The 26895-nt window shown below is 37.0% G+C and overlaps 2 protein-coding genes across 10 annotated transcripts in view; both read right to left on the bottom strand.

Annotated features, from left to right (window-relative positions):
* Positions 1 to 1515: 1515 nt before the first annotated feature.
* Positions 1516 to 11100, bottom strand: GP1BB (glycoprotein Ib platelet subunit beta). 2 transcript variants are annotated; one of them, XM_072415665.1, is made up of 2 exons: positions 10949 to 11100; positions 1516 to 4428 (listed from the first exon to the last, which is right to left on the bottom strand). In XM_072415665.1, the coding sequence occupies exons 1-2, from the start codon at positions 10980 to 10982 to the stop codon at positions 3806 to 3808; spliced, it is 657 nt and encodes a 218-aa protein (XP_072271766.1). In that variant the 5' UTR covers positions 10983 to 11100; the 3' UTR covers positions 1516 to 3805. The 2 variants fall into 2 exon arrangements, with proteins under 2 accessions (XP_072271766.1, XP_072271767.1); XM_072415666.1 differs by lacking the exon at positions 10949 to 11100 and adding an exon at positions 6969 to 7205.
* A 378-nt stretch (positions 11101 to 11478) lies between these two features.
* The window catches only part of SEPTIN5 (septin 5), a 36452-nt gene continuing 21035 nt past the window's right edge, over positions 11479 to 26895 (bottom strand). For 5 of the 8 annotated variants that reach the window (XM_072415660.1, XM_072415663.1, XM_072415662.1 and 2 more), the window contains 11 exons: positions 24595 to 24691; positions 24175 to 24261; positions 22780 to 22903; positions 22549 to 22683; positions 20042 to 20159; positions 19119 to 19220; positions 18544 to 18640; positions 17582 to 17717; positions 15866 to 15895; positions 15077 to 15179; positions 11479 to 13759 (listed from right to left, as the gene is read on the bottom strand). In XM_072415660.1, the coding sequence (XP_072271761.1) occupies positions 13703 to 13759; positions 15077 to 15179; positions 15866 to 15895; positions 17582 to 17717; positions 18544 to 18640; positions 19119 to 19220; positions 20042 to 20159; positions 22549 to 22683; positions 22780 to 22903; positions 24175 to 24261; positions 24595 to 24691 (1086 nt within the window). In that variant the 3' untranslated portion in view covers positions 11479 to 13702. Of the gene's footprint in view, positions 13760 to 15076; positions 15180 to 15865; positions 15896 to 17581; positions 17718 to 18543; positions 18641 to 19118; positions 19221 to 20041; positions 20160 to 22548; positions 22684 to 22779; positions 22904 to 24174; positions 24262 to 24594; positions 24692 to 25833; positions 26282 to 26895 lie in introns of those variants that run through there. The other 3 variants (XM_072415657.1, XM_072415659.1, XM_072415656.1) reach the window with 3 other exon arrangements.

Here is a 26895-nt window from a genome sequence, read left to right as displayed (position 1 = left end):
TTGACACCCGGCCCCCCGCACATGCTTGGTAAGGAGCCGGTAATTTTAGTGGTCCACGGGACTGAAAAGGTTGGTGACCACTGATCTAAAGCACACTAGCACATGGTCACAGGATCAAAAAATCAAATGGTGGGGTTGTGAACTGACCTGGTCTCAGCTCTACATGTAGGAAAACATACAAACATATGGTAATTGAAGGAATTTTGCATATAGGTGAAGTCATTTTTGCTAAAGGGTGCAATAGCAGATATTAGTGCCAAGGGTGTGCTTATTTTTTTGTGGAATACATGTTTGAAAAGACACATGTTCTTTGTATATTTGAAATATATCATCTTTATTTGTGTAGCCACTGTTTAAATGAAGAAACAATGTGTGCCTGTTTAAATATGTTTGGAAAGTTACTTTTTTTGTTTGGAGAACCTGTGATGTCCAGAGAACTGTGATATATTGGTAACTCTTACTTTATACTTCCCTCTAGTGGCCTATTGATGCAACAACATTTGTTCCCTTTATTATGTTTAATATGTCCCAGCATACAAAGACAATCTGTAGATTTTATATTGATAATCTGTATTTTCTCATGGTATTACAGAAATGATTATTTATCAACTCACATATAAAAAGTAGCAATTATCAAAAAAAACCTCAATCATGCTGGAAATGAAAAGACAAATAAAAGAGTGTGTAGAATTACCAGGAATATTTATTTGAAAAACTATTTAACTGTTTAAAATTCCCCTTGAAATTTTAGATATTTTACATACAATTTTGCTTAAAGTGTACAGATAGCAAAACAAAGTTATTATTTTAATACAGAGAGAGAGGCTTTTAAAAACCTCTATCAAGTTAAATTTCCTTTTGCTGTCCCTTCACTCCAAGCCCCAGAGACACAACAGTATAGACTTATAGACTTCATAAGTTCCTTAGTCAAAAAAAAACATTTAAATGTGTGCTATATTGTATTTTCATCAGGTACATATTTTGAGCTATTGTAACATTTACTGGAATTTTTAATGTATTTTTATGGAGATTTTGTGTGTTTAGTTTTCTTGCTGTTTCATATTGTATTTGTTGTAATCTATATACACATTGTACATGGTCTCTAGTAGTTATCTCTATATCAAAGCCTGTGCTCAGTGTCTTTTTTTCTTTCATTCTTGTGTTAGTGGAATGAATTGAAATATGTATAAAACATGGATGGACGCCTGCACATGATAGCAATACAGTTCATTACAGATCATTAGCATGTATTGCAGTACAGTATATTGGAGATCAACTATAATAACAGAAACTTTTACAGGCCTACACAGGAGAGGACCACTGGTTGCAAAGAACAATAAGTCCTGCATAGAAAGCATGGGTGCCATAATGACATAGAGAAGATCAGATTTGTGCTGGACTAATAGAGAAGTGTTGACCCATAAATACTCTTTACCCTTCCTCACCCAGCTACTTTTGTGGTATTTTTGCTATCACAGAGGTTCAATAAAAGAGAGAATACTCATAGCAAACATATAGCATCATATAAAGGTATTTATTCAGATACAGAGTGAAATAGGTCGTTCAAGTCAATAAAATACATTGTAGGTACATTTTACAAATATTATCTATACACACAATAATCAATAAATTTTATTAAAAATAAAACAGCTAATTGCATGCTAAACTGGAAGGTAATGGGGTAAATCTGACGTACCTCCTCACCCTAGGTCATATGATTAACCATTCTAAAAATCTAAAACTCAGAAAACAATATTATTCCACCTATCAAATGTTCTGTGTCAACAGTCCCAAGAAACTTTTATTCAATAAAATACAATGTGGACACTATTTGTGTTATTAAGAGAAATATTATTCACCTGCAATGAGTATTCAGGTGTTCAATCAACTATTTAGCAATAAAATGATTTGGTAGATCATATTCAAATTTTACCTAAACTTATACTAGGGGTCGGCAAAGTTTTATGGCCACCAGGCCATTTATGGGGAGGACGGGAGCACACTAGGCCGGACCCGCTCTAATGGCTCCACCCACCACCAGGGAACGCCCCCTGAAGTAAAATCCCTCTCCTCCGTATGCATTGCAGAGGAGAGGGATTTCCCTTCAGGAAGCCTTTCCTATTTACCGCGGCGACGGAACTATCAATGCCGTCCACGGTAAATAGGGGAGCCACTGCAGGGGGGCGGCACCGGAGCTTCAGCGGCTCTGACTCCAGTAGTTCCTAATGCCCCCTGGCTGATCCGCCAGCAACCCGTGGCTCCAGAGCCGCAGGTTGCTGCCCAGCATTAGGCTGGATCGGCCAAGGGCGTTAGACCAGAACGAACTACTGGCTAGGCCGTATCTGGCATAAAGGCCGGAGTTTGCCGACCCCTGATCTATACCAAACGATCATAGCATGTGAAATTGTGAAATGTTAGCCTATATACAAATGTGACAATAGACAGCAGCAGACAGGGGAAAGTCTTTAGAAAATGACATCATTAATTCTGTGTACGACATTATTCTGCTCAATCATTTCTACTTAGCAAAGTATAATATAAATTGTATAACACTGAGATCATTCGTTTCCCCAAATACATTTAGGTACAAGTATAAACTTTTCTCTAAACTAAGAATATCTATGTGAAGATACAATACATAACCAGTGTTCATTGATTTATGGTTCTAGTATGAAAATGTTATTCTGATATGTTTATTTATTACAATATGGATTACAAAATCCATATTGTAATACATGAAATGACAAGAACCTGCTATTTTACCAGACATTTACTACAACAGTGCAAGTGGATGTAAAAGTGAACTTCAGACAGATATAAAAGTTAGAAATTAAAGCAGCTTGGACATATTTAAGACATTAATAAATCTGTTTAAATGCAAGCAGTATAGGTACCCTAATTAACCTTAATATCAAGGTTTTGTGATCTACTATACAGCAGTACCTAAAATATGATTTTTCCATCTGCATATTCGGCTGTTTGCCTAGTTTTCAGCTCCAACGTGTGATCAAACAGATTTAGATTGTCCATGCAGATGCACAGGTTTGAGCATCATCAAGGCAAGGTTTTTACAATAGGATAAGGAATATCAGTAGGGAAATATTAGATGACTGAAAAAGCATTGGGTCTGATTTATTAAAGCTCTGGCAAAGATAGACTATTGTGAGAGTGATCCAGCAAACCTGAATTTAGTTTTATAAAAATAATTTCTATTAGTTGGCAAATGTTTTCAATCCTAGACCAGATCTAGTCCAGGTTTGTTGGATCACCCAAGTTGACCGATGATAGTCTATCTTCTCCAGTCTTGGCGAGCCAATTGTGTGGCCCAACAAATGTTTGCTTTTATCACAAGAGCAGGCTTGTGTGTGATGAACTTGAAAACTTATTAAACAACTTGTTAACTGTTTACAGAGCATGACATATCTTACACATATAATTGTGGTGTCCTCCCACTAAGAGGGTGCCCTGGATATCATTGCACAGCCTAATAGTTTGGTAAGTATTGGTTCGGATTCTGACATTCAGAGTTGGCTGTTAGTTACATTCAATGGATGCTCTTGGCAGATTTGGATTTCTAAGTCATTCTGTGTTTGTGGCCTTCTGATTCCATGTTCTGGTTTAGCCAGATGACATTGATGGTTGTCGGTAGACTTAAAGGTTATCAGATGACACCATGCATGGCTGCCTTCCTTTGTGTGTTTTGTGGATATAATTTGGTTTAACTGAGCATAAAAAACAATAATAAAACATGGAGGACGTGCAGCAAATAATTGGAGGACATATTCTTAATGAAATCTCTTTTCTTTTAAGTCCTATTGTAGTTGCATAACGGTATGTTGTCATAGGCATAGGGCTCAGAGTTCTGTTGCAGCTCTTTGGCTGTACGACGTGCCTCCCTGGCAATCCTCTGGAAGCGGCGCAAAGAGAAAACAACAAAAATAAGCAGGATGCCCTGAACGATAATGAAAATACAAAGACAAAGCTGGGAAACCAGGGCAAGATTACAGTACCAGTACTGGCAGGTGGTCACAAGCTCGTCCTCCGTCAGGTACATGATGACCCGTCCCTTCAATGGCTCCGGAGATTCACAGGTGACCTCCCGATACTGCGATCTCTTCTGCTGTGCTTGTAGCCAGCTACGCAAGTACAGGATGTTACAATCACAGTGCCAGGGGTTATGTTTCAAGTAAACTTCACGCAGATTAGGAAGACGGTCTAAGACACCATTGGGGATTGAGTTTAGGTTGTTTTGTTCAAGGCGGATCACCTCTGTGGAAGCGGGAAATGAGGCTGGAAGGGACTGGGTGGCAAGTTTCATATTGCTGCAGTCCACAGTTCCAGAACTACAGCGGCACGGAGAAGGGCATCTAGATACCGCCTGGGAAATGGAGGCCAAGAGTAGTAATAAACACAGCTTCATGATTATGTCTGAAAACAAAGGACAAAGCAGAAAAAATCATATGTGTTTTGTGTCCTAATAATACATTCTTTTCCCCAGCTGTTTTTAAAATTTGTGTTTAATTAGGCCCCAAAAATACTTTATATCCTTTGCAGAGACCTACATATTCTAAATTCCTGTGGCTACAATTCATGCTCTGTTCAGAATGTCTTTATTTGTAGCTAAGAAAGTGAGTAAGTAGTAAATGTAGTGGTAGCTTTTCTCAATGAATTAGTAATTTAAGATACGTTTGGTTGGGTGGTTGCCAACCCCGACATAAGTCTAAGAAAAACAGAAAGAAACAGAGGGGTTCTTATGGCAAAAATGGATATTCTATTAATGATCAAATCTCGCAATACCATACATTTCATATATTATAAACACATCAAACTCCTATGATAGGAAAATAACAAAGCATCAAAAGTAATTGGCACTAGACAGTAGCTAGCAATGGGTGGTTTACCAATAGAAAAGTTCATAAATTACAGTATCCACAAGTTGGAGCTCGCCAGTATGAGACCGCAAAGACCCGACACGTTTCGCCTGACACAGGCTTCCTCAGGGGTGGTCGTACAGGTGTTGGGTACTGTTAGGTAAGGCTCTGCATCTTATTGATATATATGTAGATGGGTCCATTTTCACCCAGTATAGGAATGAAGTGTTTGCCCAAATGATTGATGCCTTGTTCAGATAGTATAAGATGATCCAATGAGAAGGTGAGGATTAGGGGGGTAGGGCTGCAGTTAGATATGAGTTTGATGTGCTTATCATATATAAAATGTATTGTATTGTGAGATTTCATTATTATTACAATACCTATTTTTGCCATTTTGCCCCTCTATTTCTTTCTGTACAGAGCTGAGAATACAACTGTGAACACCCTCATCTATGATACACAATGCTAGGAATCATGGCATATAGTCTACCTATAGGCAGGATGCTGACATTACAGCTAATCTGCTGCCCTCTAGTGTTCAGCCAGAATAAGCTAAAACCACATGTGGCCTTTGCACAGACTGACAGCATAAATGCACATTTTTTTAAGTAAAAACTGTTTTTTTTTTTTTTTAAATATCTATTGTGTGCTTCTTCCTATTTAATAATTTTTAATGCAAGTACTGTGACTTTAGATTTTCTTTAGTATTAAACAAGAGTGCTTTCTATATTCAAAATAGCCTCCACTAAATTGTTCAGTGAACAAAAAGCTATTCTTTGAGTTGACCTTTTCAAGTCCACCAAACTGAATTACATAAATACCACAATATATAGCAACAGTATAACATTCGTAAAAGTGGCAATTTTTATCATTTAGAAAAAATCCTGGTTCTCCATGTGATTGGAGTCCTTGGGCTAAAATGTCATCAGTCTGCTAAAGGCAGAGGTAAGTATTTTTTCAGTGTCCTCTTCCCTGGTGACCAGAATGAAATATTGTAGCATTATAGCAAGTCATAAGTGAGAGGCCACAGCAAGGAGTTATTCTGTGTCAGACATTTACAACACAGCCAAGATCTAAGCTGGCCTTGCAATTTAAACTGAGTTATCTGTGAGTCAGCATCTCAGTCCAGGGAGTAGATACTGATTCTTATGAGTGCCTAAATACCTCCATCTGTCTAGAGATTAAAGTAGATGAGGATATCATTTGAAATTATTGTAAAAGCTTAAAAAACTTAACCAGTTTCATTCTACATTTGGTACCATATCCTCCTTTATTGCAATCCTTTTCCAAGCAAAAGATTTAAAGAACAAATTTGTGTTAACCTTACACAATATTTAACATAAATATACTAAAATATACTAAATACTAAAAAATATACCAAAGCCTAAATAATTTTTTGAAAAAAATGCACATTATTCCAAGGTTAATTTAAAATGATAGGTTTGTGCATGTTCCCCTGCTTTTAGCTACAACTGCAGCGATCCAACATACCTCCCAATAAGTCAGGACAAAAGCTCTACAATCATCAGGAAACACAAACTTAGTAGTAAATTCGTTAAGTTAAAAAAAAAAAACTGCCAGTACCCACAACAACCCATCAACTTGTACTAGTCAAATTTCAAGCCTCTGTACTTCCATGTAGCACCCTGTCTCTTTTATCGATTATTGAATAAGGCTGCCTGTGTTAGTATCATCATTATAATATTGTAAGTAAATAGGAAATAATTCTAAACTCTAAGCTAGTATTTGTATCGGTATTATTGGTTTTAGTATTGGTTTAATAGGCAAATTCAGGGTAAGGCTTTTTTTAGGAAAAACTGGTATTTTCATCTGAGCCCATTGTGATTTGGAATTGACAGTAAAATGTCTGAAAAAAAGAATACACATTGTAAATCAAGCCTTATGACTTGTGAAAAAGGAATGTTGTTTTCATTGCACTGTATTCTGCAGTTATGTTATTGGTGTAAGAAGATAGAAAAAGACTTATCTGCACCTTGGTAACAATTTTATAAAACAAAATTTGAATAAAGTAATCAGCGAAGATAATGAAACCCATAAACATATTCAATAAATGGTAATAGTAATAAGACTTACCCCTAGACAAGGCAGCTTTCCTAGTCCTGGGAACTCAGACACTGAGCTGGTGATGACGCTGGTTAGCCCAAGTTAAATGATAACAGCAGAGTGTCACAAAATGATAAGAACATAGAAATGTGTAAGAGAAGGCAGGAAACCAAATATATGTCTTTCCTGGACAAGACACACCCATACTGTACACCATGGTATAACTAACACACTAAGTTGTAGATGATGTACCATATATAGGTCATTGGTCACCAATAAGTCTATTAATCTAACCTTGTGACCATGCTTATGAGTCCAGTGCCCACTCTTGTTATATAGTAAGTTATTACAAGTCCTGTTCCAAGGCTGTGACTACTATCAGTGAGTGATCTGATCCTCCGTCTGTGTTAATATGTATTGATACACAATTTGAAGAGTTTGGAATGAGATTAAAATTTGAATTGAATGTCTATCAGTTGACTACAATTTAGTTTGAATCAGTTAAATGAACTTAATATACTATATAATTATAATTATGCTATACATATATAGACAACTGGTGGACAACCAGTTCAAATGGGATCATCATTATAATTGTTTCCCCAAGGTTAGAATAGTCCTTACTACAGAGTTGTTTACTTTTTGGAAGACTTTGACTCTGACAATTGTCAGTCATTGTAATGTTACAGCTTTATTGTCTTGTTCAGGGATGTGCTTCTGGCATCTTTGCATTCCATGGGACCTAGAGAAGCATTGAAAACTCCTCCTAGGCTTAGAAGTTGTTGACAGTTATAAACATCTCCTGATATATGCCCAAAGCTCCCACACTTTGAGGTTGATCACCTGTTCCTAACTGTGTTCTGTGTACCTAACCATTTTGCCATAACCTTAACCTGTCTGACTGATCTGCCTGTCATGAGACAGCTCAGGACTACTACTATCAGGCTTGGACCTAGCCTGGATCCACCCTTCCATTGGCTGTGCTTTCTTACATTCCTTTTTGCTCCTATGTATCACTGGCCAGCCACTGGAGACTGGAATCTGATGGACACCAAGTAGCAGAGACCCCATCCACCACTACAGATGGTGGTTGATAATGCATTGCAGCATGCCATGGCTAAGCCCAGGTGATTGCCACATGGCCTGGGTAAGGTTTCCTGCCAGTAGCAGATAGCTTCAGTAACTAATAATAGCCAGCTTTATGAAAAACAGTCATCCCTGTTGTTGTGAACATGCGGTTTATAGGACTGGATGTCCAAATGTTTATTTAATGAGGGCATTTTCTGGTGCCCTAAACCTCAATCTGAGTTTGTTAAGACTCATTAACCATATCATTTTCAGGTTCAAATGTTTTTTATTAGATGCAAACCATGTTGTAATAGATTCCTAACCTTTTTCTTTTACCTCTGTTTGGAAGACATCTTCAATACTTACTTGGACAGTGTACATCAAGTAGCAGTACAGGAAAAAACATACAATGAATTAATGGTTTGCATTTTTAGCCAGTGCCCACTAACCGTGCTGGTACATAAAAGAATAAATCAGTATCGTCCGTAGATCTGTATGTATGAATCAGGTATATAACACTGCCTAATGGTTCTAATACTGGCTAAACAAGGAATGATATGATCTGCTCTGATGTGTTGCTAACAGTTCTTCTTTAATAATCGTACATTATACAGTTCACTAGGGATCCAAGTCAGTCCCTGGCTGTATATTATTTCAGCCAGTGACTGAACATATTGGATCCCTAGTGAACTGTACATTGTTAAAACTTCTGATCTACAATCCAGTTCAGTGTCAGGTATTTGGAAATAAGTAAACACAGAGGCTCAGTATGATATCCAGGTAACTTGCAGGTAGGGAGGTCAGCAATGGTAACCTTCAATTTAGGCTTCCTTTATTTTTTTCCTATTTCTGTTCTATATTTTTATCATTTAATTTTATTATTGTCTAAGTTCTCCTGATGTTCTTGTGTGTCTTGTAGTTTTGTTTTATCATTGAACAACATATCATCATTTGAATTTGTCCTCCTTGCATGCAATAACTTTCCAGAATTTTTTGTCAACTATTGTGGTTGTTGGAGGAAAAGCAAATGTTCCTGGACTCTGCTGATAGCTCAGTACTTTGACCTGTCATTTACACCACATGACCACATCTGACAGCTAAAACCACTGACACCAACCATGACTAACAGAAGCCTCATTCTACTGAAAGATCCAGTACTTCTTAGGAAATTTAAGGTTACAGTACTTATTATTATACATTCAGGTCCATTATGCAACTATTATTTAATGATTTTATTACTGCTCTTGTTATATACATTGACCAACTAAAGCATTAAAACCACTGACAGCTGAAAAGAATACTAATAATGATCTGATTATAAAGTCCAAGTCAAAATATCTGAGTAATTTGGACAGGGATCAAATTGTGATGGCAGGACAGGGTGGGATAGAGCCTACGAAATTGGTCCAAAGAAAGACAAAAAGTAGACAATGGGTTCACTGATCACCAAGGCTCACTGACACACATGGGAAGTGGCAGCCCATATTGTTTAATCCCACAAAAGGGCTACTTATAGCACAAATTGCTAAAAAAAACTTTATTGCTGACCATGAAAGAAAGGTGTATGGGTGCCCCACAGTTTCCTTCATATATGGTCAGTGGCCATGTTGATCTTCTCCCTCCTTCAAGTCAGAACTGAGCTGTATCATTGTCCACCAGTGGGCATGTGGGCATCAGACCTGGACCATGGGGCAATGGGAGAAGGTGACCCAGTGTGGTATATTACATTTTCTTTTAGATCATATGGACAGGCAAGATGGTACGTGCATTATTTACCTGGGGAAGAGGTGATAGCAGAATGTCTTGAGTTAAAAAATTTGGGTCCTTGCATTTGTGTGGATTTTCTACATATAGACCCTTCCTGATGGGCCCTGTGGTATTTGGCACTTCAAAAAATGTTTGAGAAATCATTTAGCACTAAAACTTTAGAGAAAGTAAGGTTTCAGCATTTTACTTCATTGTCATAGGCATCAGGCATTGTTTTCAATGTGTACCTGTACTAGACTACAAGACTATGTAATGCACTGCACCGCAATAGGCCTGAATTATGCTCTCCATAAAGCTCCACTTAAAGCTCTCCAAGACTGGAGAAGAAAGGTTATCATGAGAGAACCCAGGTGATCCAGCAAACCTGGATTGGATCTGGTCTAGGATTGAAAGCATTTTCCAAATAATAGCAAATAGTTTTTAGGAAATCAATTCCAAGTTTTCTGGATCATCTTGTCTTGTCAGGCTTTAACTGATCAGGTCCAAAGTGTGAACGAAGCCTTTCTGTTGCAATTCCAATTTGCAGCAGCAGAGGGAGTGAGGAGGGAGCTTATGACTAAAGCAGAGCTGTGAAATCTTGCTTCTCCTATTTAGCACTGCTCTGCTATGTGACATGCATATCTGCCAGTGTATATTCTCTTTGTGCATCCATTAGATAAGGAATAAAAAAAAATACAGTTTTACATTTGTTAGCACAGAAAATGTGAAATATTGAGTCAATACTTCCTAGTCCTAAAACTCTGACATTTTGCCTCAGTTTGCATGAGTTTTGCTTCCAGTTTCAGGCTGGGCTATTTTAAAAAATTCTTCTGAAAACCAGAACAACCTGCATTTTACTAAACCTCAGCTAACAAACACGCCTAGATACAAACTAGCCTACTGTTATCATAGTGATCTGGAGATTTTTATGACCTTTTCTTTCGGTATGTCTTAATTATGGTGTTACATTGTTTAAATATTTGTAACATTTAACATTTTTTGTATTCATATTGTTCAGTGTTTTCAGTATACGTTTATTTCTAAATCCAAGCACTATTATTTAATGCCTATATGAAAGTATTATTCCTTCTCATTCATCATACAGTACCATACATGAAAAATAGTTATCTGTTAGCTAAAAGGCTTTTAGCAACTGTGGTATATCCTTACCTGCTTTTGCTGATATGTCTGCTTACCTGCAATGGGGGAATCTGCTTTTATTATTTCCATATTATCAATTCCGGTGTTATTACACGATCAGTATCTATAATAGGTTCCTGTCATTGCCACGTCCTAGGAAGCTGCCATCTTCACTGCATACTCTGTGGTGGCCTTCTGAATGCATTGAGATCCTCTTTGACTATGCATTGAGATACTTTTTGATGGTTGCTGTTACATTAACCTTGGTGGGGGTATTATTTGTATACTTAACAGCCCAAACAGGAACAAATAATAGAAGTGAACATTAACCTCTGGAATGAAATACAGCAGATGAATACCTGATGGGAGTCTAAATGACTGTAGTCTGTATAACTAACAGGACTGACAGTACTGACAACACACCCCTATACTGTACACTAGTGATACTGGGCAGAATAAGATTGCTAGTACTGTTACCAGGAATCTGTACAATTCTGCTTGCCATCATAGACTGTACAAACTCACAATGTCTTAGGATAACATTAAAATGTCTGTGTGTGACATAAAGTGACATAAAATGCAGAGCTGTATTTTTCAAGGTTTATTAGGATTCTCAGGTTGTAAACATTAATTACAGCAACAATAGGTATAACAAAATAATCACTGGGTAGATATGCACTTGAGGAAGTGAGTTACTGTTAGACAGTGGGGCGAAGGGGTCCACCTTATATATAAGGTGTCAGAGGCACCGGATTAACAGGCAGTGGGTTTGCTTAACCCCTTATTTCCCTACAGGCCTGAAAGGAGAAGACAGAGGTGATGTTTTAATGAGAGAGCATGGAACTACCCATACAAACCATTCTCGCTTTGATCATTTTAGTTTAATCAGAACAATAACAAAATCTGATTGATTGCAATGATTGAGTGGACTTTCATTGTTGCTCGGTACTTTAGAAACTCAATAAATAGATGATACAGATAACTGATATGCTGTGCAGAGTGTAGTGGTGTATTTAAATGGGTTAAATATGTCATTTTATAGGCCAGAAACCAGCATTGACATAAAAGAAGCCTGCTTCAAACACTAGTAAAAAGCAGAACAATAACATCAAATAACATATTGGTGCATAGCAGAACAATATGTGTCTAGTGCCCGAAGGAGTGTATAGATATTATCTGTACCTGCAAAGTATAGAATACTTACTTATGGTGCAGAATGGTGTGTGAAAACTTAACACAGTTGTTGTGGGGGTTTTTTTTCAAACATGAATTTAAAGATGGGGACACATACGACCTTATTTAGAAGGGCAAAAGGAAAAAATGATCTCTTTGTTTAGCAGACTACAGCAAACTGAAATCTGAAGGGTACTCATTTGATACTGAGATCAAAAAGCCTGTTATAGAGGTATGTGTACCATGCTTCACTTATATATATATTTGTATATATTCAAACAGGACTTCTTTCTTCATTTCCTATTTAAATGTTTCACCCATTACATACATGGAAACAAAGCCTTTGAGATGCATTCCTATGAAATCTTTGAGAGGTGCAAAACAACAGCCAGTACCAAACACTTTGGCTGGAGAAGGGCTTTTATGGTAGTCTTAACATGAGTGCACACAGTTCAGGCAGTGTACTTTATTAGACCATCCCTATCATTTTCCATAGGAGACATTCAGAAAAATGTCATGGAGCATTCTTATTTAGGTTCTTCAAATTAGTGGTACTTAATTTGTAATCATGTTTTAGTTCACTTCCAGTGATAATCCTAATTGATAAGCCAGTGATATGTTGGTAATATGTTTGGTCCCTTACTTGATAGTCAGGGTCACCAGCCCTATAGTTTGCTATGTGTTCACTGAAGCGTGTTACAAAATAAAAATAAAAAAATTGTTCTATGTTCTATGGCATTGTTCTATGTGTTTCTCTGCTTTGCTGCATATACTTACATAAGGCAAACACTGGGAAAGATATTGGGTGGTGAAATATAAGGCCAGTACCACCTTTGTATTGAATGTCTACACTTGTTTTTTTATGATGGAATATACAACAAAATTTAGGACCGGTTTGGGTATCGCTGAACTTTCACTTCCAGTGAATATCAGTGAATGACAAAAAGTTAGAATATCAATGTCATCTCTGTGCATCCCTTTGCACTGTTCTCGGAGGCACTACCTCCTCTCTGGTGCTTCTAATTATTAGCAGGTTACTCGTGGAGTAACAGTTATTGTGAGTAAACATCAATACAGCAAAAAAAAACAAAACGAGTCCTGAGTCCAAGATACTGCAACACTGTACAAACAAAAATTAACACAAGCTTCTCTTAGATCAGGGGTATGGTGTTGGTACAAAAAATATTATTGAGCTTCCCCTTCCTCCCAAAAGCCATCCTGTTTTTTATGTTAAGGTCAGAGCTATGCAGAAGATAAAAAATGGTTGTGTTAACCTTAACATGATATCATCCAGTATGTCCATGGTTGTGCTTTCCCACAATGGCGTGCAGATGCCTTGTCATTTTCCAATGCGAAGGAAAGAACTGAAGATTTTCTGGATCTCCTTTCTGCATATTGGGCATGCCTGGACTGTAAACAGGATTATTTTTGGAAAGTGTTTGGCTCTTTTGTTGGAAAATTCGGAGAAATGAGGAATGCCAACCAAGGGAGGGGTTCATACCGGACGGGTGTTTGAGAACAATAAATAAGATACTGCAATGAGTTCATGGGTACCACATCCATCTTCAAACTGGTCCCTGAAGTGATGGGTTTTGGGATCAGGAAATGTGAGAGTTAAGTGCCACTGGAATGAATGCTCACTGTTCCTGTATCTGTTGCTGCATTTTTTGCAACATTTCCTGCATTCTCCGCAGCTGAAAGAAAATAAGACTGGGTTAAGATAATACATAATTTAACAAAGCAACATTATAAAAATATTTTAAGACAGGAAAGCACAGACAATACAAAGCAATTTCTATTTGAGAGGATAAAAACACAAATACATCACATCTGTCTTACTACTGGCCCTTCTACGGGGCCGTATTTACTATAAAGTAGTTGAGGACCAGTACTCTTGGTTGCAGGGTAATGGGATCAATAATATGCATTTGTTCTTTATTTGTCAGGGGGAGGTAAATTATCATGACAGCAGAGAACAATTACGAGGCTCAAGAGCTTAAGTAACAGACATATACAACATTTTTCTCTAAACATCACCAACCAATAAACAATGTTATCCAGTAAAACCACTACAAATGAAGCCTGGACAATGCTGTCTTTATTAGCAAATTTGGGCTAGATGCTCACAGTAATACACTGGAAGTAGAAACGTTAATCTAAATACTGCAAATACTCTAAATCAGGGATGTCAAGCTCCAGTCCTCAAGGACCAGGATCCTGAACACATTGTTAGTATTTCTTACAGACAGACAGCAGTAAACTTAGTAAGATAAGGTTTACAAAGAGTTAGAAAATGGCTGTTTGGATGCAAATCCTGCTCTGCGTGTGGCCCTGGAGGACAGGATTCACCTCTGCTATATATAAAACAAAAAGTACCCAAACAGAAAGTTGGCTAAATATTTTATTTTTTATATATATTTTTATTTATAAAAAAATGAAGTCTACTAAACTGAAATAAAAACAAACAGATAATATCACTTTTTTAGATTGGACTAATTTTATCAGCGATAATCAGTATTTAATGACAAAATGCACTAAAAATATTTCAACTGGAAGTCAGATGACTGTTGCTGGAAACAATTTTTTGTGAATCCAGTGACAGATGAATGACTGAGCAATGTACACTCAGCACCATTCTGTTCAATGGAGAGAGGATGGGGAGGACGAGTGAGTGGAACTTTTCTGCGCTCTCCTCCAGTTGTCATTCTTAATCAGTCATTCAAAAACAAGCATTTCACCCTCCTAAATATCTATGACATCTAAGTCTCCCATCCTGCACTGGCTACCACTGTTTAACTCATAAAGGTGGTCCTAGTGTTGGGACAGGGATGTCATTATATTTAGTGCTGCACAGTTATGCTTTTCCCAATCAACAATATCATGTCTGCAAAAGTGACAGCTTGAAGAGCCTGGTGGTGGCCTTGGTTACGACCACCTCAAAGGTTCCTTTTAAATCAAAAACACCACCGAGGTAAGCATTAGACAGAGGAGGAAACAGTAATAATGCTGACCTCTTCATCCTTCATTTTTATGAGCTTCTCTGTTTCAGCATCAGGGGTTGGTAAAGGAAGGATAGGAATTGGACTCTCTATCCTGTTATCCTGAGTAAGTTTACTGCAAGAGAAACAAAACACAAAACTTTAAGTGGATTTATATTAGTTTACAATGGAGAAGCATATTACTGGTTTAATTGTAGTTTACAGTAAGACCCATTACATGCAGTGCTTTTTTCATTTGGGTAGAGGCATTTATTTTAGGAAAACTATACTTGCTATTGTTATTCTCAAAGATTACCACCACCTCCAAAGTCTTACACTCACCTGTAGAGTGTAGAATGCTCACTTAGCAGACTTATTGTTCATTTAGCTTTTTTTTAAAAAAAAAGTCAAGTGCAATTAAAGCTTGGTAAAGCAAAATCCTTAATTTAGCTTAACAAGAAAGGGCATCAAATAAAAAAGCTTCACTTTATTCACTACATTAGCATTGTCTTTACAAAGTGAACATTCTCTCCTCCCTCAGGTATTCATCCACTTCAAGTACCCTACTACCTAGTTATCTACCCAGCTTTTCATCAGTCACTCTGGTTTTTCATCCATATCTGTCTTATAAAGGAAACCAATGGATACTCAGAGGTGTCATAGGAAGGAAGCAGAAACATTTGAGCTTTAATTAATTGCAATTTGTGAACAGTACCAAATATTCACACAGTGTTGTTAGTAACAACCATTTAATTCCACGCTTAGAAAGAATTTAATGTAAGATATCAGTGCTCAAGAATATGATGTAATTTAACCCCTAACCTTTCTGCAGTGCTCTGTGTTTCTTCATGCCTTGAAAAGACAAAATGTGATACTGAATTATTCAGAACTACTGAACTGTTTTTACTATGGGTTAACAATATTAGAAGTTAGAAAAACACAGCTGGTTTGTCCTTTTTTATCAATTACTATATAGGACTAAAATTATGTATTGTTTGGTCAAGGGAGAGAGCATAACTTTAAAAATAAAATTCGGCTTTACTGTTCCATATGGATCTAAGGTGACATGCAGTAGATGCCATATAATTGACTGACTACAGGACTTTTTCCTGAAGTTTCCTGAAGTCACCCGAGTTCCAGTATGACAACTGAAGCATTGTCTTTCAATAACGAAGGCTACAATGCATTTCTGAAAAAAAGCAGGACAAACAGGCTATTAGCCAGGAAAATAGTGTTATATATACACAAATAGCACTACTTTTTATATATACACAAAAAGCACTATTTTTTTATTTCAAAGTGTCGGTCTGCTGAGAATATCACCACTTTTCAGCATGTTCACTACTTTTAGAGGGTGGACACTTTCCTAGTATAACATGGCGGTCACCAAATTTATAATTGTTATATTATAGTTCTATAATTCTGCAATTTTAACAGCAGCAAAACAAAAAAAGAATGAAATACCCTGACTGCCACTTTTGCTGCAATAGCCTCTTTTTAAAAGTGCAGATTATGGCTACAATGTAAAGCTACTTACACACGTCAAATTTTTCTCGCCCTATAATTGGCTCAGGGCAGATATCGGGCGGGAATCTGGCGTGTGTACAGCCCACGTCGGTCATCGTCTGTGGATCCGTCCTGGTGGATCCACGGATGATGAACGACGAGTGATCCTAATGCAAGGGAAGAGGGAGAGCATGCAGCAGGGTGCCGCACCATCGCTCTTCCCCTCCCCTCTCCATAGAGCAGAAAGGTGCTGTATGTACAGCACTCATTCATGCATCAAGCGGTTCTTATCGTTGGAAAGGATTGTGAAAGATCCTTTCCGACGACAAGAATTGCACGTGTGTACGTGGCTTAAGTCTACAGTCACTGATTGTACCTTTTAAAAGTGGTAATCACAACTACAAAAATTACCAAGGTAGATGAGTAGAGCTTTTGGTTGTTAATTTAGATTAGGTATGGCAATTCATCTCTGGTCGCTGTATAATTATATTCTACAATCTGAAAACCTCCCCTTAGTGCCAGATTGTATATACATGGTAGTGGCTGGTAAAGTCATCTCTTTGAGCAGTGTCTGCATATATAAACAGGTATACAACAGATGAAGAAACGATGCCAATCGATGGGGGATGTTCATCAGACATATATGAAATCCACCCCTTTCAATAATATCAGTTAAAACAGTGCCACTTCCTGAACCCCTAATCCTCGCTACAGTCAGGTGAGATAGATGTCATGATCTTCTTCAAGGTCTAAGGCTGAAAACATTTAAAAAGGAACATTAGCCCAATGTGCTCATAGGGTTCATTACAGTTACAGATGCTACCTATATTTCTGTTTGGCAATATAATTATTGGATATCTCTCACTTTACCAGTTACAATCCAATATTACAAGTACAATGTTAAACTAGTTTGTTTAGTATGAGAACATTATAAAGTCTGTTAGTGTGGGTACTTTTCATATGGTTAAAGGTAATATTTCTGTGTTTCTATGACAGCTTAAAACACAACAGTAAGTGTTTTTAATGGCATACCTAGTCATCTGCTGTATACATTGTGCTCTGTAATTTTCATAATGCACATCACATGTTACATCTTTAAGATCATGCATGTGTGTCCGAATCAGCATGTTTCGCAGCTTCACAAAGTCACAGTGTGCCTGGTTCTCCACTGAAAATAAAAAGAGAACATATGTGAAAAAATGGTACAATTCACTTATTAACAAAAAGGCTGCAAAATCAAGCAATGGTCAAATATTGACCAGAGCATATTCCTAAAAGAAGCCAACCAATACCTCTGAAGCAAAGAATATTGCAATGTTTTTGTTACATTCTAAAAAAAAAACACATTACTGAATACACTTTGAAAACTATATCTGCCTTTCTTCCCCTTGTGAATCTTACCAATTGTAACAATGACAAGTAATTATGACTGCACATACTACATGCATTAAACACCACTGTGGTTCCAGATACATTATTGTTAAAAACCTCAAAGCCCATACATCCTTGTTCCTGTTAACAAACCCGAAAGACATAGTGTAAATATTCTTTAATTTTTATGTATAAATACATATGCAATACATGGTTCACCCATAACAATAATTCACAGAGCCTTATGGAAAAAGAAACAGCATAACAGATGTTGTTTTTTCTGGATACTGTTTCTAACTGAATCCCAACACAGTCCTGTTGAACAGGAACAAGCAAGGGAAAAGATGATTGTGTCTCCTTTGGCACACTCGGCTGTCTATGTATGTCAGTTTGTGTTTGAGCTATTGAGAAATGTAAACATGTTAACCTGGGCAAAGGGGAGCCTAGAACTCTAACTGCTGGCTGAATATACAATGCATAAACAACTTTATATTTACCTAAGAAAAAAAATTGAAACATGCACATATTATTTATTTAACACCTAAAGCTTGTACAAACATAATCAGTCCTGAGGTTCTAGTTGACTCACTTTAGTTATTTCTATTTGTGTTAGGTGCACTTACCTTCCACAATGCCCCATGGATATAGACGACCTCGTACCCTCTGGCCTTTGGCCTCTACCACTGTATTGCTACCAATTACAGCAAATGGTGCACTTTCCTGAAGTACACAAGAGAGAAATTTTGTTCATCAGAAACAAGGGAACAGACAAACAATGCTATAGTTTTTTACAATGTTGTTAGTGTGACTCACATTGTGTTTTATAATAAAATGGATATTTACAGTGAGATAATGTAGGCTGCCCTTGCTGAACTCATTGTATATTTCAATGTTTTTATAAATCAGTAAAAAAAAAAGTATCGATAGACAAATTTTAAAATTCAGATATACAATAACAGTTCAGAAATCAGTAAGAGAAAAACCTAACACAAGTATGCAGATAATTGTATTGCAATTAGCTGAACATCTGAACTGTATACTCATTCTGGGTCTGTGATTCCCTATGTAAACTCACAAGCCCTCTTTATATGTTGTACTTATGTGTTGTATGTTGTCGAACAGTCAGTGTTAGACTTCCCACTGGACATACCAAACATGCAAAGAAGTTATCAAACTCCATAACTGGACAATATGTTACCTTTAGTTCCTTGTCCTGCTGCTTAAAATCATCATCTTCATCTGAGTCACATTCTGGGAACTGATATACTTTTATCCCAAACTTTTCAATTTCTTCCCTGATCTGTCAACGAGCAGGAAAGCTTGTTATTTTAGTGAAATGAAATTTAGAGTATGTTCAAGCAAAAGTAATTGTTCAAAGTTTATGTCTGGGCAAAAAAACACAATTTCAGTACACCTCCGCAGTACGCTAACAATTATCTATATTGTATCCTTTTTAACATTGACACGCGGCACAGATAAATCTGCAATAAATCCAAGTAGCTTCTAATTTTCTATTTGGACTGACAACATGGTGCTTTTACTGCACTGAAATCTCAGCTTTGTCAGCTCTGGCTTCTGGACAACAGAACTCTGCCCATCCCCTAAACTTATCTGAATTTTACAAGATGGTGTCATAGTAAGGTATTAGGCAGGGATAATCCTTAGAGAGAGGTTTGGGCATTACACATTAAGATCAAACTTATATAGGCATCAGGGATGGTGATTTATAGGTCAGAAGTCACACACATCACACTATAAAAAATTATTTGACTTTTTTTGTATCCAAACTAAATAAGCCTTGGTAAATAGCTACTTTTTGTGTACTCCAATGGTTTTGTTCTTATACAGAAATGCATACATCACACTGAATTATGTATTTTCTTTTGTAGAAGCACATTACATGTCTCAACTTCCAAAATCTGCTACAAACCAAAAAGTGAAAAAATATTTGACCTCTAGACTCTAGATAGCAGTGGACTGGGGAGTAAACCAGTTATTTACATCTGTATTGAAATTATTATATGTTATAAAGAATCAGCTAGGCCCCAGGACCAAAATGTCATTGACTATCCCTTGTTTTGTAGCAGCAACATGAATAGCTATTAAATTGTTAGGACTCACCCGTTCTTTCAGCTTGCGAATTTCACTTGGTACCAAGCAGTCAGCCTTGGCAATCAAAGGAACAATGTTAACCTTCTCATGCAGAGCTTTCATAAATGCCACATCCACTGGTCGCAGCCTAAAACACATAGTAACAAATAGAAAGAGAACAATTAAAATCCAACTTGAAAACTTTTTGTTTTCCTGGATAGAATAGGGAGGATTAAAACCTAGGTTAGGATTTTACTGTTGTGTTCCCAGGGAGTTTTCTTTTGAACTCCTGGTCCACTATTTTTGAGATAGGAAGTGAGGCTCTCTGACTGCATCAGTCAGAGATATAGACTGCAATAAATACTGCATATCATTTTAAAAGTAATTTAGACCACCTGTCAAAACATTTGTAATTGTCTTTATCTTATCTTATCATTGCTTTGTGTCACAGGTTGCAACATTGGCAGAAAGAGATGAGAAATCTTAACAGTCAGGATAGAGACAGCCATTATATACTGATATGTGTTCTAAGCTTCGCCTGTTCCAAAAAACATTATCTTTTGTGGTGTATTGTGGTGTTAGCATTTAAGAGAAGCTGCTCATCTTCCTGCATAATAGCTTTTATCTTCAGAATGAATAACACACGTATAAAAGAAGTAAATGTAAAATATGCTAGCTCTTGGTTAATTATAGGATTATTCTAGTAAGAAGGTGTTCTATTAGCAGGCTCACCATGTAAGTCAAACAAGACACATTAGGCTCGGGTCACAAACATAACCAGATAGGGATATTAAAAAAAAGTAAAAGCTATGAAATTTGGAAATTACAGTCCCCCGACTACACATATAATTACAATCAGATTAGATCAATTGCTTGCACAGGAGATTGATATTTACCAACATGTCCAATCTATCTAAACCAACTGCTAACCCTAAAATTGATTGGCTGCTTATTTCCCTTCAGATTCACTTCAGAACCAAAGATGGTTTTGGATCAGAAGTTAATAATGGCCCATGTGTTGTAGGCTTTATTTATACTGCTCAATGCCAATTCACAGTTACGAATATACAAATAGCAATGAAGTATAAAAAAAAATAACTAGGATTTTACTTTTTATAACTTTAACTGTGACAGAATGATTAAATATGATTGTTTTCTAGGTAGCTGTGTTTTACTTAATTTATACTTGCAGTATTAAAAGCCGTAAATCCACCTAATCCCTTAGGCATCTGCATTCTGTCTCTGTAATCAGTATGATTCTGTGGAACTAGAAAATGCTTAGACAGAAAGTTCTATTCTCTTGTGATATTATGATTTAATGCAAATATTATTCATTTTTAGCAGGGACAGCCATTAGATCTACATGTTAGATTTATAGGAATTTGGGGGCAGTACCTAACTGCAATTCATTCTCATGTAAACTATAGAAAGGCATTTTTAAACAGATCATGACACTGGATCAAGCCCTTTAGCTACTTAGGTTTTTATATCCAAATACAATAAAAATAAAAAGAGAAGCACCCTGCAAATTCCTAAATGGGAGATTTATGTGATGGGAAGGATGGAAGTCATGGGTTCGAGTCTGGTAGAAAAATAAAAAAGGGTATTTCTCTTTTATATGAACCAACATGATTCATAAGTAGTGTATAATGCTACCAGATGAAACTCTGCTGGTTTGTACTGTAAGAAGTGTACAGTGCTCACATTTGCTGCTGGTTGTTGGTAGAACTTTCCCTCTGTCAGAGTGGGTGTATGTTTAGGCTGCATAAAAACAGCAACTCGTCCCCCAAGACGAACGATCATGCTCACCTTGGGTGAAAATCTGACATGTGTACAGCAGCCCCCTGATGCTCTTCATCAATCTGTCCTCGTGGATTTATGTACTCCCATGGGGAAGGGCACAGCAGGTGCTGCTTGCTCGTTCCCCCCTTCTCAATTGAACAGAATGGTGCTGTGTGTACAGTGTTCGTTTATTCATCTGCCACTGGAAACAATCTGGAAAAATCCTTTCCAGCAACAGTAATTTTATGTGTGTACATAGCCTTAAGGCCAGTTTAGACAGTTCTCCACAGTTGTTCTTAGTTTGATTAGCTTTTCTAACTTTGCTTCCAGAGATCAAGGTCCACCAAATTCAGGGAACTTATCAAGCGATTGTTTTTACTCTGTAATACTATTATGAAATATTCAGTCCACTCTAACATACATTCTTTGTTTAAAAATATGGTTGTGGGCCTCATCTTATGTTCTGATATGACAAAGTAGCAAATGAGAAAAAAAAAACACTCTCCTATTTTTATATAATAATATAACCATATAGCCAGCGCTATACTTTACATAGAGGTTGCAAATGACAGATACAATGACACAGGAGGAAGAGAGGACCCTGCCTTAAAGAGCTTACCTACTTACCAAAAGAAATTTTTTTATACCTAATGATATTTATTTTCACGTAGAACACATGTTCTCCTCACTATTTTCATAGGTTTATACTGTACATTCTCTAATTATTGTGTTAGATAAATAACAGTTTTTTTTACCCATGTCCAAAAGGTGAGATAAAGTACAAGCAGCAGTGCACTCGGTTATCTTGAATGTTTTTTCGATTTAGTCCACTTTCATCCCGGAAATACTGTTCAAACTGTTGGTCTATGTAGTCAGTGATAGGCTTCCAGCTGTTGGATAGAGGAGAGTCATTACACATATCACCATATTCACTGCACAATCCATATTGTATATCCAATATACATTGATCTGAGGGTTGTACTCACCATTCTGTGTTATTCACTGCATCCCCAAAGCCTGGAGTATCTACTATAGTCAGCTTTAGTTTTACTCCTTTCTCCTCAATGTCCACCGTGTGCTTTACAATCTCCACTGTTTGACTTATTCTTTCTAAAAGGGAAGCAATCGGGATATAACAGATGTGTTCAGTCATTGCACAGTTGTTAATGGACCTGAAATCTCCAGAAAGAAATGCCAATGAACTTTTACATATACAATCCAAAAAGTGTTTCCAAAATGATGACATTTTACATGCTTTACAAGTTATGAAAACAACACAAATTTTTCCTTCACCTACTAAATCTGCCAAAAGTGTCCAATTAGAGTCTAAAAAGAGACCTCCCAAATGCTACCAAATTCAAAGGTACTTCAATGAAATTTACATTTTCACATTTTTCATTGTAGAATAGGGCATTAATTTTGTAGAACCCATAAAAGAATGTTAAGGAACAATACAATTCCCTGTTATTCTCTGGAACCCAATTGATGTTAAGGAACTATTGTATGCTGAGAGAACATTTCGTTAAATATTACATTGTCTACCATGGCTCTAGCACAAGACAGGTTGGATCCATGGTTTCCAGTACTTTCTGCCCCAAACATCTGTTTTGTACAATTTTGGTGATCACATGTCCACTGTAATCTTTCTGTCCTGAACTTAGTAGAGAAAAAAATGGAACACAAAAGGGTCTACTAGTGTTTTGTGTTATTTGTGAATATTGCATTATATCTTATGCCTGCCTTTCTTGCATGCTACCTTTGTAGCATAGGGGAACCCTTGAAACAAATTTCATTAATAAAAATATCCAAAGCTCATAGTACATTAGTAAGTGACCTGAGAGGTACAAACTGTTCACGGATTAAGAAACCTTATACAGAGCCTTATACCTAATACCTTATTCCTTATACAGCTCCACAGTGTGCATACCCCTGTCATCATTTTACGCAGTAGATTTAAATCAACACAAATGAGCAGTATGAATATCAGTGTTTCTAGCATTGTCTGTCTGAAATCAGATGTCCTACAGGTCATCTATAATGATCACCCTGTAACCACCATTGTAAATGCTGGCTAATATCGAGCTGCATATGAAACAACACTGAAGCTGATTCCATATTCCCCCTGTGGATCTGTATATGCAGTTGAAATTCAAAACAACGCAATGTGACATATATTACTGAAATAAGAATATTTCACAAGCAATCCCCCTGTACCCAATCTCTGCCTATTTGTACAAATCTAGAAGAAATGTTGCTTTGTAGTGCTTTCAGAAATCACAATGACAATAAATGTACCAAAGTAATGGTATAGAATATTAATGCAATGTAACAATGACACAGTGACTACCAGGAAACAAAGAGGAAGGGGACTTTTTTTTTACCTTCAGCATTTAGCAACTTCCTATCCTTGTAGAGATCAGTCAGGAACAGGCTGTTGACCAGCGTAGACTTTCCTAGGCCAGACTCTCCTTTAGGGACAAGAAAAACAAAATGATCTCATCTTTTCTTAGTGCCAGCCAGAGCAAACTACTTTTTTTTACCAATATTATGTACAATGAAGTGTCATACATGTCATCTTACTTCAAAGGTGAGTGAAACACCACCAATACAGGATCACTGTGGGTCCTTTTATCAAGGTACAAGTATGGTGAGCTAGTGACTTTTAAATCGTTTGACTGGAATTGAATAGTGTCAACTTGACACATTGAGCAGCCTTTTTTTTAACTTTTAATGAATGGCATTTGCATTGCTATAATACCTAAAGATCCACTAAGTACAGTAAGGTCTTAGGTTTCTCTTACCTGCAACCATGAGTGTAAAATCAAATCCTTTCTTCACTGATTTCCGGTGGACTTGATTGGGTAATGTTGCAAACCCAACATATTGCTTTTCTTGGTCCTGTGGCAAAATACATTTAGAATAAACAAAAGAGCAATAAACTTATAGTTCCATCTTGTCTGGTATATCAAAATAGATACAGTTTTAACACATCATGCAACAACATAATTTTAGACTCACAAATATTTGTCTGTCTGTTCTGTAAACTAATCAATGTTTACCAAAAAAAATGAGTACATGCTGCAATTTCTTTCGCAGGGTTTGCAAAAGAAGATTAAACAACAATGCAACTTCCAACCCTGATTCCATCAAGTTTTTGTTGTGTTGGTAAAGCTGAACTCCAGGAAAATAGCTGACATGATGCATCCAAGCACCCTTGCCAGGCAGCACTTCCAGATCCTGGGCCTCCCACAGATCACACTGTAGATAGGCAATGTAATCTGCCCCAGGACTTCCCCCAGTCTCTGACTGGACAGTGAAAAAACTGCAGGACACAGGGTTAGAACTACTGCACTTTGCAACAGAGAAAACAGACATTATATAGAAAAACTTCTCATTCACAATGAAAGCACTCTAGCTTTTATCCCAAAGTACTGCTAGAATGTGAAACACACACGTCCTGTCATTTCATGGTTCATCATCAGTGGGGGTAAGGTAGTTATGGCCTTTACATTAAGGGAGCACAACATGTTTACATGTACAAGCTACAAATGCATTGAATATGCATAAAAGTGTAATTTACTGTCCACCATCTTTATAGAGGGCTAGGCCTAGTATTAGTATTCCCATATACAACATACACCCATTATTTCCTAAATATTGCCCTGTACCCCTTATATATACTATGCATCATTTTTTTGCACATTCATTTACATTGGGCTTCTGTTCTCCCCATGTTTCAGATTTTTTTCATACATATGCTATCACCCACACCACTTTTCCTTCCTGAGCATTGCTTAAACAATCCTGCTCTTTCACATGGTTAACCATTACCAAACGCAAACACAGAAGTGTGCGAATATAAATTCTGCATTCCTTGACAGTTAGGTATACAGTTTGTGGTGGCAGTGGGATAGTTAATGTTCTGTTTTATTCCATGTAAGAATAGACACATGCCTGCACAAATCTGCATGTACAATTCCCCGTCTCCCCTTTCCCACACTCCCTTTTCCTGCTAGCTTGCTCCATACTCTAGTAGTTACCTTTAGCTTCATAGGATAGGTCCTTTGTGTCAGAGTTCGGGGAGACAACAATCTCTCAGCCAGAAGTTCCTGAATTATGATGGCATCCATACCCACAAAGCAACAGCCGCTAGCTCAGTGTTACCTCGCCAAGCACACACACCCATCCATCCCCTCCCACCACTGACCACATCCATATGTGTGTATGAGTGTGTGTTAAACTGAGAGAATGTGTGACTGCCCTCCCCAGCCACTACCCTGGAATTTCCTGTAGCTTCCCATTGGAAAGAAGATTAAGTTTAAGTGCAAGGGAGGAGGATAACGGGACAGACAACAGAGAAAGGCCACTAACCCCACATAATCAGACAACAGATCACCGCAGTAAATAATTTAAAGCAACTACAGACAATACTGCGTAATGTCTTTGTCTGGACAATACATGGGAAAGTGGACAAACAGAAAACTTTATGTATACAGAATAAATAGAGTTCAGTTTATAGTGTATATATATATATATATATATATATATATATATATATACACACACACATACATACAGTATTTAGAGTACTGTAGTAGTTCAGAGAGTAGCCACACTTACAAAATACATTTAGGTATAAAATGTATACTGTAGACATATTCAGCTGAATTGGATAGAAAAACTGGGAGTAGAGCCGTTTCCTATACCAACACATTTTTCTACTTGATATCCTGAGAAAAATTTACAGTGGCCACATGACTGGATGATATGGTAATATATATATATGTAATATATATTTTAAATTTGTAATTTTGATGAGGACAACACGCACCAAATGACAATCCTATTGTGTATAAATGGCTTTAGTGCCCTTCCAAGCATCAGTTCACATTAGCACAAATATTAACATGTGTTTGTTTTTGAGTTTACACATATTGTGGTATTTAGGCCTGTTCTGCTTCAATGTGCCATTTCCGACTTAAAGCACATACAAACCAAATAATAGGGTGCACAGCATATCTGTTTATATACCTTTGTTGTGGTTCATTTAGGTGCAGGTAAGTAGTGATGTCACTTACAGGTTTTAATGTGTAACTGTGAGT

This window comes from Pyxicephalus adspersus, chromosome 6, assembly GCF_032062135.1.
Source record: "Pyxicephalus adspersus chromosome 6, UCB_Pads_2.0, whole genome shotgun sequence".
Taxonomy (NCBI): Eukaryota; Metazoa; Chordata; class Amphibia; order Anura; family Pyxicephalidae; genus Pyxicephalus; species Pyxicephalus adspersus.
Note: the sequence above shows the minus strand (reverse complement) of the source record. Positions and strands in the feature narration are given on the sequence as shown.

Excerpts from the sequence above, each read along its gene's own strand:
- GP1BB (XM_072415665.1), bottom strand. The coding sequence starts at position 10,982 with ATGGAAATAATAAAAGCAGATTCCCCCATTGCAG. Across the intron at positions 4,429-10,948 it reads AGCAGATTCCCCCATTGCAG|ACATAATCATGAAGCTGTGT; the intron begins GTAAGCAGACAT and ends CTTTGTTTTCAG.